The sequence below is a fragment of the Mya arenaria genome, chromosome 6, assembly GCF_026914265.1.
Source record: "Mya arenaria isolate MELC-2E11 chromosome 6, ASM2691426v1".
Classification (NCBI taxonomy): domain Eukaryota; kingdom Metazoa; phylum Mollusca; class Bivalvia; order Myida; family Myidae; genus Mya; species Mya arenaria.
This window is the reverse complement of record NC_069127.1, coordinates 26,781,890-26,798,024: the sequence shown is the minus strand read 5'-3', so window position 1 is coordinate 26,798,024 and position 16,135 is coordinate 26,781,890. Positions and strand designations below refer to the sequence as shown.

General features: G+C 33.8%; 1 protein-coding gene across 1 annotated transcript in view; it reads left to right on the top strand.

The window, feature by feature from the left end:
* The window catches only part of LOC128239257 (uncharacterized), a 44,341-nt gene extending 28,721 nt beyond the window's left edge, over window positions 1-15,620 (top strand). Inside the window, exon 2 of the mRNA XM_052955821.1 lies at window positions 12,682-15,620. Within this exon, the coding sequence (XP_052811781.1) occupies window positions 12,834-14,345 (1,512 nt within the window). The 5' untranslated portion in view covers window positions 12,682-12,833 and the 3' untranslated portion in view covers window positions 14,346-15,620. The remainder of the gene's footprint in view (window positions 1-12,681) is intronic.
* Window positions 15,621-16,135: the final 515 nt, after the last annotated feature.

The following is a 16,135-nucleotide window of genomic DNA, read 5'->3' as shown; positions in this document are numbered from 1 at the left end:
TCGTGAGATAAGCGGTATTCTTCAGTGTTAAAGAACGTATATGGAGAGTTGCCCTACTGCTTAGATTACACCCAGATATTGTCATTTTATTTCTAGCAGTTGAATAACAATCTTGCAAAAGCTTTATTGCATTCAATGCTAAGGTTATATTTCACCGAGATATTGTCATTTTATTTATAGTAGTTGAATTACAATCTTGCAGAAGTTTTATTGCGTTCATTGCTAAGATAATAGTTTAAGAGTTATTTTTACAGTTGGAATTATCTCATGTTTTATTGTTTTTTTTGTAAATATCTAATCCTCTAAATAAGTCAATAATCTTGTATACAGTAAAATGGAACTTAAATTATAGTTTTTACATTTATTTTTACAGTCGGCAAATAGCTGTTACTTGTTATTTTATACCTGACCATACGTTAGTCATATAAACTTGTCCCAGTATTTTTCTTATAGTTCTATATTACCGTAAGGTCATGCTATGCAATACTCACAAAATATCAAAATGGACTTCGCGGGTTTGAAGTTCAAATGAATGCTCTTATGATTCCACATCACCCTGCAAATTTAACTGTACATTTATAATAAAAAAGGAAAACATATTTATCCCTTTAAAACAAATATATTCTGAACCGCACATTGATCAAATTTTATAGCACTATTTCAAATGAAATTTTATCTGCCTGTTGTGAATATGTAAACTACGTTAACAGAAGAAGTTCTCGAATGCAAATTTAGCCATTGAAAGAGCATATTAAGTTACATTTTCATTCTGTCCCTTGAATCTTACGTATAGTTTGTTTGTAATTTCATTTACAAACATTGAGTTTAACAAACCAAAACAAAATGAAGCCATGTAAATGCTTATTAAAACCTTTACAAAAGGCGTCAAATGGCATATTAATATAAAAAAAATATATCGTAAACTGACTTAAAGAGGTTCAAACTAAGGAAACTTGAATTAAGAATCTCATATGCCAATGGATACTTCATTAAATCGGGACGATATACTTGGGATTATTAAAATTACAAATATCCTATTTCATCTACATTAAAGCGAGTTCATAAAATGAATAAAATCAATTCATCGTTATTCGTTTGAAATGACTTAGTGTTTGCGTGTTTCATGCGCTCACCGGCAGTCTTTCAGCGCTTTAAACGGCGTGAAGTAATGGCGGAAATATATTTGCTCAGTGTACATATTGGATAAAACTCGTTATCAAAGTAATTACTTGGATTATATTTGGATTAAAAGTGTGTACAAAGTGTATATAAAGTGTACATGAACGTGTAAGGTCATAATATGTGTCGCTTATGCACATAGATATGGATAATGAATATGACAATTGGCAGTGAACTGATTTCAAATGGGCGGAAAACGAAAAACCCGTTTACCCCAGCAACAACAGAAACAAAAATTGGACCGAAAGCTAGTAGCCTTATACGCCAATTTCGGGCATGCAGCAAGCACAAAGTTCAAAGTGGAAATTATGCTTACAAATCTTTGAATCAGTCTGCTCATTGCTGTCAAGGTCAAGGCCAAGGATCACCGTCATAGCGCAGTTAAGCAACATGAATATGTTCACACCAACAACGCCGGCGGCGAATATGATACCAAACCAATACACAAGCACACCTGTTACAATGCCGGCACCGGGAATGGACCCGCTATCCCTAATTCTCGGTCGTCTAGACTCCATGGACCATAAATAAGAGCAGGTTGACACAATACAGAGGACAGTGAACGGAATAACGGTTAAAATGAACGATCTCTCATCAAAAGTACTGGACTTGGAAAACCGAGTAACCACCCTTGAGACCAGTCGACAATACGACAGTAAAACCATTGATGATTTAAAAGAAAAGCAAACACAGTTTGACGGGTTCCGCAATAAAATGAAAAGTGTTGAAACTGAGAAAGAGGGTTGCGAATGTTTGCTTAATCAATTAATATGTGCTGAGCTGAAAAACAACCTTTTGTTTTTCAAAGTCGAAGACAGCGAAACGGAGGACCCTGATACATCAAAAGCAAAGATCGTGGACATATTGAAAATGACATGAAAATCATAGAAGCCGAAACAATTGAAGTCAAAGCAGAGAGAATGGGAAGGTATAGACAAGGCAAAACACGGCCGGTGATTATTACTTACAAGGACTACAATGGTAGGGAAAAAGTTAGATTCGTGGCCAGGAAACTTGCAAACAAACCTATTGGGGTGAGCCAACACTTCCCGAAAGATATTGCTGATAAGCGGAAAGCGCTTGGGCCCGCTCTTCGAAATGCAAAGACCGAGGGGAAGAAGGTTATGCTTAAAGAGGACAAGCTGTTTATTGGACAATTGTACGAACCGGAAGTTTAGAAAAAGGAGTGCAGAGAGGGCGGTGTCCGTGTGTTGTTATGGAATGTTGAAGGACTATATGAACTAAAGCGCACATCACAGGATTTTATGGATATATTGTGTTGTAACGATATCATCTGCTTGTCGGAGACATGAACTACATAGTCATATAAGATTGACTTGACGGGGTTTAGCAGGCCTATCCATTCATATAGGCGGTTTCAAAACAGGAGATCAAAACGGGCAAGTGGTGGCTTAATAATATACATCAGAGATAGTGTCCGCAAAGGCATCAAATAAGTAAAAATATGAATTTGACTTTAAAGTATGGTTGAAAATGGTTGAAAAAAGTATTTTGTGGTAAAAATGAAGATTGGTATTTGGGATTCACATATATTGCACCAGAAAGTTCTCCTATACACGCATTCTATGATCGGGATATATTTGAGACGCTAGAGCAAGATAATGCACAGTGCTCCAGACATGGACGCACGGTGATGTTTGGTGACATGAACAGTAGGGTTGGTCGAAATATCGATTTCATTGAAAATGAGGAATTTAACGGCCTAGAATTCAGTGAACAGCTAAATGAAAAATCCCCGCGGCGGGCGTCATCAGATCAAGGGAGTAACTGTTACGGTGAACAATTGGTACAGTTAGGTAAAGCGGTCAATGTGTGCATTATGAATGGAAGATCAGGGACCTATGGCGATAACGGGAAAATCACGTGCATAACGCATAACGGTGAAAGCGAAATAGACCTGCTTTTGACAAAATTTGAATTCATATCAGACTTTGGAGTCAATGAATTTAATGAATTCTCAAACCATGCGCCACTAACATTTTTAATTACAGTAAGATCGTATAATGCAGATCGACAGTTGAAAACGAAAGTTATTTATAAGTGGGATGAAGAGTACAGAGATCGTTTCTGTGGCTATATTACAACAAAGCAAATGCCTTAATTAATGATGAAAACAAGAGTATTGACGAAAAAGTAAACGGTCTGAGTAATATAATCACATCAAAAGCGAACGGGTACTTTCAACGTAACGTCACATAGTACACTGCGTACAGCTTTACTGACTATGAAAAGGAACACAAATCATCACCGAAGCAAACAATCGTTGTATAAGCAGTCATTACAGGCTGTCCTATGTCACAGAAATGACGAGTGTAAACGTTAATTCCTACAACACAAACGTGACTACAAATTCCATGTCAGAAAGGTAACACGTCAATTTAACAGGAATAGAGCCAGATCGATGAATGAAATGCGTAACAAAAACTACGCGAGTTCTCGAAAATATTTTAAGGCCCGCGCAATGCTTGAACAGATACGGATACATTAAAAAGTGAGGACATCTTTAAACACTTCAAACAGCTCTCGTAGGGAATGGCGAACGATGAACCGGATGTTACTGAATTTGTGGGTGGATTTAACGAAAGGGAACGAATCGACCAACCATCATATGTACCACTCGACTATTGAAATACACTCGAAGAAGTCCGGAAAGCGTGTAGTAAACTAAAACGCAACAAAGCAGCTGGTATAGATAATTTGATAAACGAGTATTTTTAGAGACAATAGACATTATTGTGCTTCCATTCGCAGAACTCTTTAACTAGATTTTTGACACCGGTGTGTACCCAAAAAATTGTTCAATCGGAGTTATAATTGAAATCTAAAAAAACAACCTGCTGACGATCCCAACAAATACAGGGGGATAACTCTGATAAGTTGCCTTGCGAAATTATTCACTACTGTTATAAACGAGCGTTAAAAATATGGGCTAATGCAATTGATAAACTTTCAGATGCCCAGTTTGGATTTAAGCAAAAGCACGGAACATCTGATGCTGTTTTTGTTTTACATGCCTTAATAAAAAGGTGTCTTACTGACAAGAAACCGCTATATGCTGCATTTGTGGACTTTTTAAAAGCATATGATTCTGTCTCAAGAGTATCATTGTGGTACAAGTTAATTAAAGCAGGGGTCGACGGCAAGATGTTTGCAATATTGCGGGATATGTATAATGACGTTAAATTATGTTTTAAATACTGTGAAAATGTCTCCGAACGCTTCGCATATAAAATAGGCTTATTTCAAGGGGAGATAATTTCCTGCATAATGTTTTCCATTTTCCTAAATGAATTGGAACACTCACTTCAAGATAACGTATTTCCTGGATTATCAGTAGACGGAATAAACATTTTCCTAATATTGTACGCCGACGACTGTTTTTTGTTGAGTGAAACACCGGAAGGGCTCGAAGACCTTCTCAACTTGTTATCACGTTATTGCGACAGGTGGAAACTACATGTCAATGTAGAGAAAACGAAAATAATAGTTTTCAAAAAGAGGGGGCGAGCAGCTTTAAACAATTTCATTTGGACCTATAATGGCACAGCGGTCGACGTGGTGGACGAATTTATTTATCTTGGGTTCATGTTCTGTTCGAACGGGTCTTTTAAAAAAAGGGATGGATGCCTTAGCGTCAAAAGCGGAGAAATCTTTGCACTCGTTGTGACATAACACAGGGGATTGAAGCGTCGTTAAACATTATGATAAATCTGTTTGATTCTTATGTGTCATCATTTTGTGCTACTGTGGCGACGTATGGGGGTTTTCAGCAGCCAAAAAGGCGGAAATGTTGCACAGGAAGTTCCTCAAACGATATTTTGGTGTCAAGATGTAAACAGTGAACGCAGCGGTCTATGGAGAGATCGGACGCTACCCGCTAATCATTACTAGGCAATGCAAAATTATTAGTTACTGGTTTAAGCTTGTCACAAATTATAACGGGAATTGCATGCTCAGCTCTTTGTATAGTGAAGCCCGTAAGGCAGTGTGAATATGGCGTTGAAAATTGGTTTTTTAAAGTGAAACATTTACTGTTTTATGACGGCTTTAATGATGTTTGGTATTATCCGCAATCTGTGAATGTAAAAGTATTTATGGTTTTGTTAAAGCAAAGACTGTAGGATCAATACATTATTGCTTGGAGATTAGCTGTAAATAACTAACCAACTCTCGCATTATATAAGGAAGTTTAACTTGTATTTGAGTTATCTCCACACTTATCAATTATAGAAAACAAGAATCATAGACATGCATTAACAAAATTAAGACCATCTTCACACTGTTTAGAAATTGAACATAGGCGCCATAGAGGTTACTTTCAACTTAAAAAAACGATATACAGTTTATCTAATTTCTTATGTAAATATTTTATTAAACGTCTAAATTTGATAAAAAGTATGATTTAATAACGCAAATCACAGTCCTGTCAGATGATGAGTACTGTTGATAATGTATTTGTTTTGCAGGGTATTATTTCACATTTATTGAACAAAAACTTAAATTGTACACAGCATTTATTGATTTTACAAAGGCCTTTGATTATGTTGTACGAGGGGTTTTGGGGTTCAAGCTAATTAAATTGGGACTTATAATGGGGGATAATGCTGGATATAATAAGATCTATATATTATAATGTAAAATCGAGAGTTAAGTAAGATAATACACTAAGTAAAGACATTGATTGTTTTCTTGGTGTACGTCAAGGCGAACCATTATCCTAATTTCTATTTTCGATGTACCTAAATGACATCGAAGAGTACTTGGTTGTTCATAATTTTGAGGGGTCGATGTGGGTATTCTTAAATTATGTTTGTTGTTTATGCTGATGATATTGTTTTATTTTCGCAAACAGAAACAGGTCTACAGAAAGGATTAGTACTGTTAGAAGAATATTGCAATAGATGGAAGTTAATTGTAAATTCTGCTAAAACTAAAATAATGTTTTTTAAAAAGGTGGAAGGTTGAGGAGAAATTAAAGTTTTTTATATAACGGCCAGGAATTAGAAATTGTTTCTAAATTTACATATCTAGGTATTGGTTTCACCACAGGTGGGTCTTTTACAAATTCGTTTGAAACACTATCAGGACAAGCTCTCAAAGTAATGTTTAAACTTAAGAATTGTTTAAATGAATTCACCTCATTGTCAATAAATCATAGTTTAAATTGGTTTGACAAGTAAATTTCTCCGATCCTAAGCTATGGTCCAGAAGTATGGGGATACACATAAATAGTTTACAGTTAGAAAGAGTACATTTATTTTTTTGTAAAGATTTATTAGGAGTTAGAGCACAAACTCAGAATTACTTTGAATATGGGGAACTAGGAAGATCAACATTGTTAACAAAACGTTGTACAAATGGGATACGATATTGGCTGATGATTGTCGCCATGGAAAATGTGAAATATGTTAAAATAGGGTATAATAAAATGTATAGTGAATTAGATGATTTCCCTGTTTCTAGATCAATTTTAAAATTGCGGACATTTTCCTTTGTTATTATCAATTCATTGGTGACTCAAGAATCCGTATCGCCCTCGATCTTCGGTCTCGAACGATACAGCAGCGAGAAGTGATACAACACCACGGGTCAACCGACTAAAATAATATTCCCTATGGTTTGACCCACTTGTTTTTTTTTATAATTCGTAACCAATTGTTTTTGGGGAAAGCATGTTTTGAAATATTTATTTCTATTATCCCATTTTGCCTATAGCGTAATTGGTTAAAACACTCCTCACAAATTTTACCGTTTTCATTTAAGATATCGTTGATATGAAGTATGCCAGGATTAATCTAGTTAAAAATGGGAGATGAATTTATTGCCCATAAGAACTAGGTTCCTGATCGCATAAACATTCTTTGGAGAATCCGGTTTAACATTTGAGCCTTATCCAAAGAGCGATAAAATCTCGATAGAATGCAGATAAATGTTTTGTTTCTATGCTTTTCAAAATTCATTGAAAAAAAATAAAAATCCCCTTCAAAACTTTTGCATTATATATTTTGATATAACTTTCCAGTGTGCTTCCTCTCCCGATTTTAAAGATCTCACCCATTTCATTTTTATTGAATGAATGTAAGATTCTAAATCAATCGTTTTAACGACCTTTTAAATTTGCAGCAATAAGGGTTCTTCGTTTTTTTTATTTTTTTTTTTTTTGTCATCCCAAAAAATCTTAATATGATTTTGCTTAATAATTGGGAACGGACAATGCATGAAAGGCATACGTGAATTTAGGAAAATGAATCGTTTTTATAATTTGTATATTTCAATAAAAGTTTTCTTTTTGACCAATTTTGTACTATAACTTCGCATTTTTCTACTTCCAATTTATTAATGTTGTTGTTGTTATTATTATCATTAAAATTATGATTATTATTATTATTATTTTTATTTTTTTGTTAATATTATTATTATTATTATTATTATTATTATTATTATTATTAATTATTATTATTATTATTATTATTATTATTATTATTATTATTATTATTATAATCCCAATTTAAAGATGCGCACTCTCTTGATGTGTGACCAAAATAAATTATAAGTGCTTTAATTTGTTCATTTGACCAGTTGATATTACCAGTTTTAATGGAATACTCCTTGTCTTTTGCTATCCACTTACCTTCCCTTTGAGTCTCATTAAACATTAGTCCAGACATATTACCATATTCTGCAATGATTTGTGATGCATTTTAAATATCATTTGTAGAATTTGAAAAAAGAGTTGTGTCATCTGCTAACTGTGTTATCTTGAGTGGAACTCTTATATTGTCTACTTTGACTGACCTCAATACCTTTTACCATGCAAATGAACAAGATTCTAACGGTCATTACTTCTACATATAGAATGAAAATAAGATGATAAGTAGCGTTTGAAAATCGGACTCGATTTGCTATCGATACTCGAGTTGAATCGGACCCAGCATTTCGATTTAGTATTAGACAATTATCGAATGTTCATAGTATCAGTAAGGAATACATTCTTTACATATAGTATCATCATGATCATTTAAATGGTTAAACCTGGAATCAGTACGTGTGATGCCAAAGTAATGTTTTTGCTACAGTTTTCATAACCTTTTACTGCCTTCAATAACTTAAGAAAAAATATAACAACACAACACATACTTAATAATTGCACATCCATTGCAATTTTCCTCTATTGCGTTAAGCTTACTTTCTGAAGGAGTATTCTTAATGTAATCTTTAATATCATTTTCCACTCATTTATCCGGATTATATAATTTTCTATAAAAGATACTTCTTCATTAGGAAAATATCACCTTTTTTTCTGGAAATTAATGGCCATCCACGTTTAATTTAGTCAGATTTTTCGTCGTTTGTCTTGATTTTTTTAAAGGGACATAAAGTATTTTTTTGTTTTTGTTTTTTCACCTTCTTGTATAAATTGAATGCGGGATATTATTTGAGTGCCCATAGCTTTTTGTGTATATAATTCCTCTAAAACCATTTGTATTTTATTATTTTCGTCATTATTTATACCATTTATTATTTGAAAGTTTATTTGTTTTTAAAATGTTTTTTATTTTATCTTGGATACCTTTTTTATTATTTATTTTGCATATTCAATGGATTTTCCTCGTATTATTTATTGATTCCTAAAACTTTTATACCTCAACATTTATTTTGATTTAAAAAGAATTATTCTCTTTCTTTGACACGTCCTTTCCTAAATATTGAAAACAAAATTGAATATCGACCCGTTGTTGACCAAATTATCGGTAATGCAACAATTAATTAAGATTCTTTTTCTTTAGAATAGAGCATCCCACACTGTAGTTGTTTATATTTGAATTGAATATTACCAAGCCGTCTAAGCCATGTAAGATTTGAGTACCGGTAACTATAACATCAGTAAAGAATGTCCATACCAAAACGCTTTGTCTGCTTTGAGTTTAGATAAATATCTTTAAGACTTAGACGCTTGTTATGATCTCTTCACCCTTGACAGCTCTGAGATAAAATGTGAAAGTAGTTAAACATAATTTTACAAACACAATGAGTCAACATGCACTTCCCGCCTACTTAATTAAAACACAAAATTCAAATTTAACATGACATCATATAGTTATTTAAATGTAAATCTGACTTCTACACATATCATTTAGCCTTTGAGAGAACACATTTAAGTCAATTTATATATGTAGCGTGTCAACATTGCTTGTATAAAACATAAAGGTCATTTTAACTTATAAATAACAGTGACATCAGGTATATATGTATGATATAGTAGATAAATGGAAATGAATCCGATTTATAGTTGACTAGTAATACTATCATATGTATGCCTACAGATATGGCGATATTTCTTTTGCATGCGTCTTATATAATACAGGAAGTATAAGAAGAGCAACAGCCGTCCTATTAAAAAATATAAAACACAATAAAGGTAATACAAAGAAGGTTCATGTACATAAAAAGGGCATCCTAATTATATATGTAAATGATGACTTATTCTGGGGACAATATCTTCAAATTATATACGTGTGTCGTATATGATTAGCAAACGTCTATTTAATAAACGCTATGTTTTTTTAGTACATTCCAAACAACAAATCATATTCTGTGTATAAATACAGAATTTCATATAGTTCGAAACAAGAAATTTAAAGAATCACATCTTTTTTATTTTTATTTGTATCTAATTTGTCGTGTATAATGTCAACAGGTGTGAGGTGAGAGCGTGGTCCACTTTTTCTTTTGTGTGGATTCTCGTGCTTGTTCTCTTTCTCGGCCATGTTTACGAAATTAGCCATTGACCGCTGCCGACTGTTTTTAATTGCGTTCCTCTTGGAGGACATTTTTCTTGGACCGGGATCACGAAGCTGCAGCTTATTACTATAAATTTATGTTGCCTTCTTGGGTCTTTGGTTCGGAGTGATATCAAAAGTTGCCTTGGACTCTTTATCTGAATCCGGGGCATCACTTGGGAAGTAAGACTGCTTGTGATCCAAATGTTTACAGCTGTTACAAACCAAGTCGTTCGGGCAGCCTTGGAATTTATGAACATTATGGTGGAACTTTGAACAGGAATGTTCAACCTGGTTACTTGTTGCTTTATTTTTGAACATAGTGATAAACTCGTTCTACAAACTGCCCGAATTGTACAGATTGAGGAAGACAATATTTCCTTAAAACATGTTTACACGCCTATCGCCCGTTTCACAATTTGTTAATTTCCCCTCTATGCGGATTTTTTTGCGCGCATATTTTGAATAACGTCAAGGCCCAAAAGGGTAAACTTGCGTTCGATAATGCCATCATCAAGTGGGAGGATATTCTTTTTAAAAAATACGCGTCGTATTTTCACCATCTAATCTCTTTTTATTTAATGCATGTATACTATTACCCCGTAGCTGTAGCCATTCAGCTATCAAATTCTTCCAAATGATCTAAATCGATTCCCCACTTACAACCAACTAGTTTCAATTCTCTAATATGTGCAGAATCTATGGTTTTTCCATTCGTTATCAACAGCTTAACATGATAAAGCCATCTAATTTTATCTGGCATTCTATTGCCAAAGAACTCATCCTCTCGTAGAAACACAATAGGGGCGCCATATTTGTATGATGGATGAATATCCATATACCACTTAAAAGTTTTACTGTTGTTTTAATTGTGTTTGAAGTAACTTTTTTTAGACCGTTAGGTAAACACTGCCTGTGATATGCCGCTTACGTCCATCCAATCCTACTCTACCTACTAAATCCAGTTGAATAATTTTATCTGTCATATGATATAATTTTTGCTCTTATAGATTCTGGTAAAGCCGTTGAATGAACGCATATATATGTCAATAACTCAGTAACTACTCGATGTATGGCATTAAAAATTTAAACAATCAAGTATGATTACTCTATTTTGCATTTAATGCAAATTTGCTGGCTCTTTATTATCTGACTGCGACAATCTTGTGAAGGTGCATGGTATCTAATTTTACAGTGGTCAACGCATGTTTCACGAAAACTTTCAAATCCTTGAAATTAAAAGCGGCAGAATAGTCGAGCGCATTGTCTCTGTGGCTGTGGTGAAAACACACATTTAACTTTATCACACTGAGAGAAAACACAACTTTCAACGTTAACCTGTTTACCTTTTTAATTCCGTTTTTATCACCTTTAAACAATACTTAAATCATTTTATGCTTTTAACATAATCCATATTTTGACTTCTCTGAACTAACAACCCTCTCTTCACATAAAATATCAACTCCTTATATAGTTCAGATTTCCGCCTAATAACATGAATATTTTATGTAATAATCCGCCTTTGTACAGGAGCAAACGGGGGAATAAATATTATCCCGCCTAATAACTGTAGCATATATTGTAAATTATTTTTGTAATGTTCCTTTCTGGAGCAACATACACTCTCATATTCGGAGCAACTTAACATTACTCGCAATTCGCGACAGTGGCAGCTCTTGTTATTATCAACAAGGAGCAAGTTTGTCTTGAACGTCGCAGGCAACAGTTACAGTGTGGTAGATTTCTATTGATAATAATAACATTTTTGTCTAGAAGACACTGGGGTCAATTAGGTCGTTATTTTACTTTAAAATTGTTATAATGTCAATTTCGGAAGGGAGATTTGTTTTCTGCCTGAAATTATATTTTAGTAAGGATTGGTCAGTTATGATCCACGTGATGATATATTGACAGTTTGTAAAATTGGGTCAGTCGGGTTCAAAAACTAGGTTATTAGGTTAAATCTTGGAAAATATTTCGGAACACACTATAGAGACATTGTATTTAGGCAAATAATCATGAAAATTATTTAGAAAGTTGCTTTATTGATCTTTTGGAATAGCTTGAAACTATAAGTCAAGTGGTATAAAAAACTAGGTTATAAGCTCAAGATTAAGAAATTCCGTCCTATTCGTTAGATGGTGTATGTTTGCAATATGTCTTGCCCAATCTTCATGAAACTTACTCAGAATATTTGCTTTGATAATATGTTTAAAAATTAATTATTAATTAATTTGAAAGTGGGTAATGTGGGATCAACAACTAGGTCAAATGTCAACTCCTAGCCACAAACTAAAGGTTTCTGGAGGGGGATATTGTTTTAATAATATATGTCGGTGTCGACACATTTAATACTGTCCAGAGCAATATTTTAGTATTGCTTTATATTCAAATACAAGGACAGTTTTTGGATGCTTGAAGATGCCTGAAGAAGTTTGCTCTTATGAGTTCTGAACAATTACCACCGCTTACATTCATTAGATTCCGCCTCTCTGCTGCCGTATTACATGTTTCGATGGGAATATTTCATCCACTTTTTAATTCCATTCCATGTACTTGGCTTAACAGGCAGGAGCAATCATTTTAAAGAATATGCTTTTTTGGAACTGTTTTGGTTAGGCCTCCAAATTCGAATATGCGGCTCTGCAATTGTGTACAACTGCAGCCTGGTGAGAGTTTCAAATGTGACTTCCTATTTCAGGTGGATTGCAGCTCCAGGTGGCACTTTTTGCTGAGTTAGGATCACACGTTATCATTGCCAAACCGTACAGAAGTGTTATCTGCAGCCGTATCTGTATAAAAAGGAAACCCAACCGAGTGTTCCACTAATTGTTCAGATAGATCATCATAGATATGTTTGGAAACCCAAATAAAACCATTGTTATATTGATAAGTTTGTGTTTACATATTATTGCTAAATGGGAAAAAGAACATTTAAGCAACTACACAAATGCAAAAGTGAGCTGTCACAATAGTGGAGGTCTTATTAAACAGCAATTGCTTAAATTCGGTGGATTACTCAACATGACATGTGAAATCAACGTTTCGTTAAAGGACTGGGAATCTGTATGGGTACAAGGGCAGGCTCAAACTGGACCCTATATAGCTCTCTATACTTGCATGAGGCTTAGCAACCAGGACGAGCGAGGTTTTGCGAGAAACATGACATTTTATTCCAATATCCTTTACGAATGCAGTGTGTTCTGTGATCAGATTTTACACTCGATTGGATATCTTGGGATTTACAAAAATTCATGTTTCTGCTATTTTTATTCATTCAGATTTCCACATTCACCGGAATGTTTAGAAAATGATTTCATGGACATAAACAATGGAATATTCGTGTTTAGACTGATTGAAAACATGCACTTTGAAGTCCAATCAAAATCAGTAAATTTCAACTGTCTTGGGGCTTCGTTTCAGGAAAGTGGAGAAACAACGTACTATAACACTAAATGTGCATCTTCGTTATATGGCATATGTACACATCGTGTTGATAGTGATCTTAGTAACAAATGTCTTCCTAGGTTAAATGAACTTTGTTTCAACAAAGAAAATAGTACATTCCTTGAGCATTACCGAAATTGTTGGCTTTACAATGGAACTCTAATGCCGTTTATTTCAGGCATACCAGAATCTGTAAAGTATTCCGTAATGCTTGGCAGTTTTCGAGCTTTCAAAGCTATTGAAAATGATGGCCAAACTAAAGTCAATGTACCTTTGTCATGTTTATCAATCACACAAGTCAATGGAACCATATATCTGGAGACAGAAAATTGTGCTAATGAGAATGCATTTATATGTATGGATGATGTTCGAGAAGTATCTATCAAAGAAGATGGTATAACAACACAATATGTGACCATTTTTGTGCCGATTACAATTGCTACCTTTTTTGCTATTGTGATATGGCGGAGGAGCCGATGTCTGTGTACAGGCCATGGATCCTCACAGAAAGATGCACCGCATCAACATGTAAACAAACCTTGTCAATGTGAGTTTGCAGAAGAAAAGGAAACTAAATTCTGTTCTCAAGGCAACACTAGAGAACCTATCTGTAATAATGACGGCATTCATGAAACTGAGACGAAAATGGAAGAAGACACTGCACTTAATGATGACTTGAAAGATGCACAAGAAAAAGCAGATGAACATGAAAAAATATCTCGTCAGCGTGAGTTTGCAGAAGAAGGGAAAACTCAATTCTGTTCTGAAGGTAACATTACAGAACCTCTCTTCAATAATGACAGCATTCCAAAAAGTGAGACGATAAATGAAGAGGACAATGCACTTAAAAATGGATTGTTGGAACTATTTAAAACAAATGTGATACAAAGGTTGATGAAAAAAGGGAAACATCAATAAATAATATGATATTGTGTGTGACAGTAAGTCAAATCGCAAGTGTTTGTCTCTGAAGGAGCGTGACTAGTGTATAAAATATTAGAAATTGGTCGTAGTGCAGAAAGTGTTTTTTAAGACGATAAGTTAGTTCCTTATTCCTTATTCCTTTTTCGAATAAGGAACAGGGAACTTGTTCCTTATTCCTTATTCAAAATAAACAATTGTATATATGCATGAACTCACGTTTTTGTTATGTGTTTCGTATTTTCATAACAATTAAACAAATTTGTGAATAAAAAAATGCACGAAAATAGAAAAAAATCGAATAAAAAATAAGGAACTAGTTCCCTATTCCTTATTCAAACTCAAAGAAGGAACAGAAACGGTGAATTTTCAACTTTTTAATTAAGACATTTTTGATCAAATAACTATGCTGAGCTGATCTACATTAAACGTTTAAAGAAATGCATTGTCTATTCAAGAGAGTTTTAGTTCTTAAAGTGTTTTTAAAACGTACCAAACTCCGAATAAGGAACAGAAATCCTAAAAACGTCAAATAATATTAACTTACTCGTTTTATCACTTTCGACAAAATAACTATGCAGAAGATGTCTATATAAACAGTTTAAAGAAATGTATTGTGTATTCAAGAGAGTTTTAGCGCTTAAAGTGCTTTAAAAACGTTCCAAAGTCCGAATAAGGAAAGGAATTTACAAAAAAATACTCAATTTGAAAGTGCTTAATTTGCTCATTGTATGATGAAATATGAACTGAACATCGATCGTATCAAATATTTTGAATAAATGCGTTGACTTATTCAAAGGGATGGAGCGTTTCAAGTACTTTATAACGAGCAATAGGTTGAATAAGGAATAAGGAACTAGTTCGATATTCCTTATTCAAATTCGATTAAGGAACAGAAATGTTTAATTTTCAACATTTTTTCATTAAGACATTTTTTGATCTAATAACTATGCAGAAGTGGTCTACATAAAAAGTTTACAGAAATGCATTGTCTATTCAAGATATTTTTTGTTCTTAAATTTCAAGAGTTCTATAGGAATTGATTTCAAAATCTACTATTCTTTTGCACCAATGAAGTTATTGAATCCACTATGTTTGAATGTATGTATATTTGATAATTGCTATTTTTTGAAAAGTTCGCAATAACCTTTATAACCATCTCTACTGATATAAATCTTGTTTGTTTACGTGTTTCTAGTATAAAAATCACGAATGTGCCTGCTTTCTACCACTAAGATTACCATATATGTGTTAAGAGATTGCCAATAAATGTTGTTTGCAACCTCGGACTCTGTGCCATGGCACTATCTTCCATTCAATAGCCATATCCTGCGGTAATGCCCCTTCAGATCGAATTCTAAGGCATACTTTATGCTTATCTCATGTTAATAAATTGTTTTGGCCTAATGAAGTGTTACGTTCTGCTACTAGCATCATCATGCATGCCAACGGTTATCCCCTTGTCATGCACCATTATAACTATAAAATAAGAATAGTTACGGTTTTAAACATATAGAACTATCAACTAGCTAACTCATTTCTTTTTTAAGGAGCTTCTGCAGTTAACATGGACATTTTAAGACGACTTGCACCGTGACTTTATGGTATTATGATACTCGTTTGTTTGGCAACCGAGGAGTGAAGTAGTAATCGCACATTCATACATTTTTACATGTATATACAAGAACACAACCAAGGAACATAAGTGTTACAAAAAGTTGCACAAATCGTTCAAATAATTATGTGTGAAATCAGTTTAACCCTGTTTGAATGTCGGTTTTTTAAGA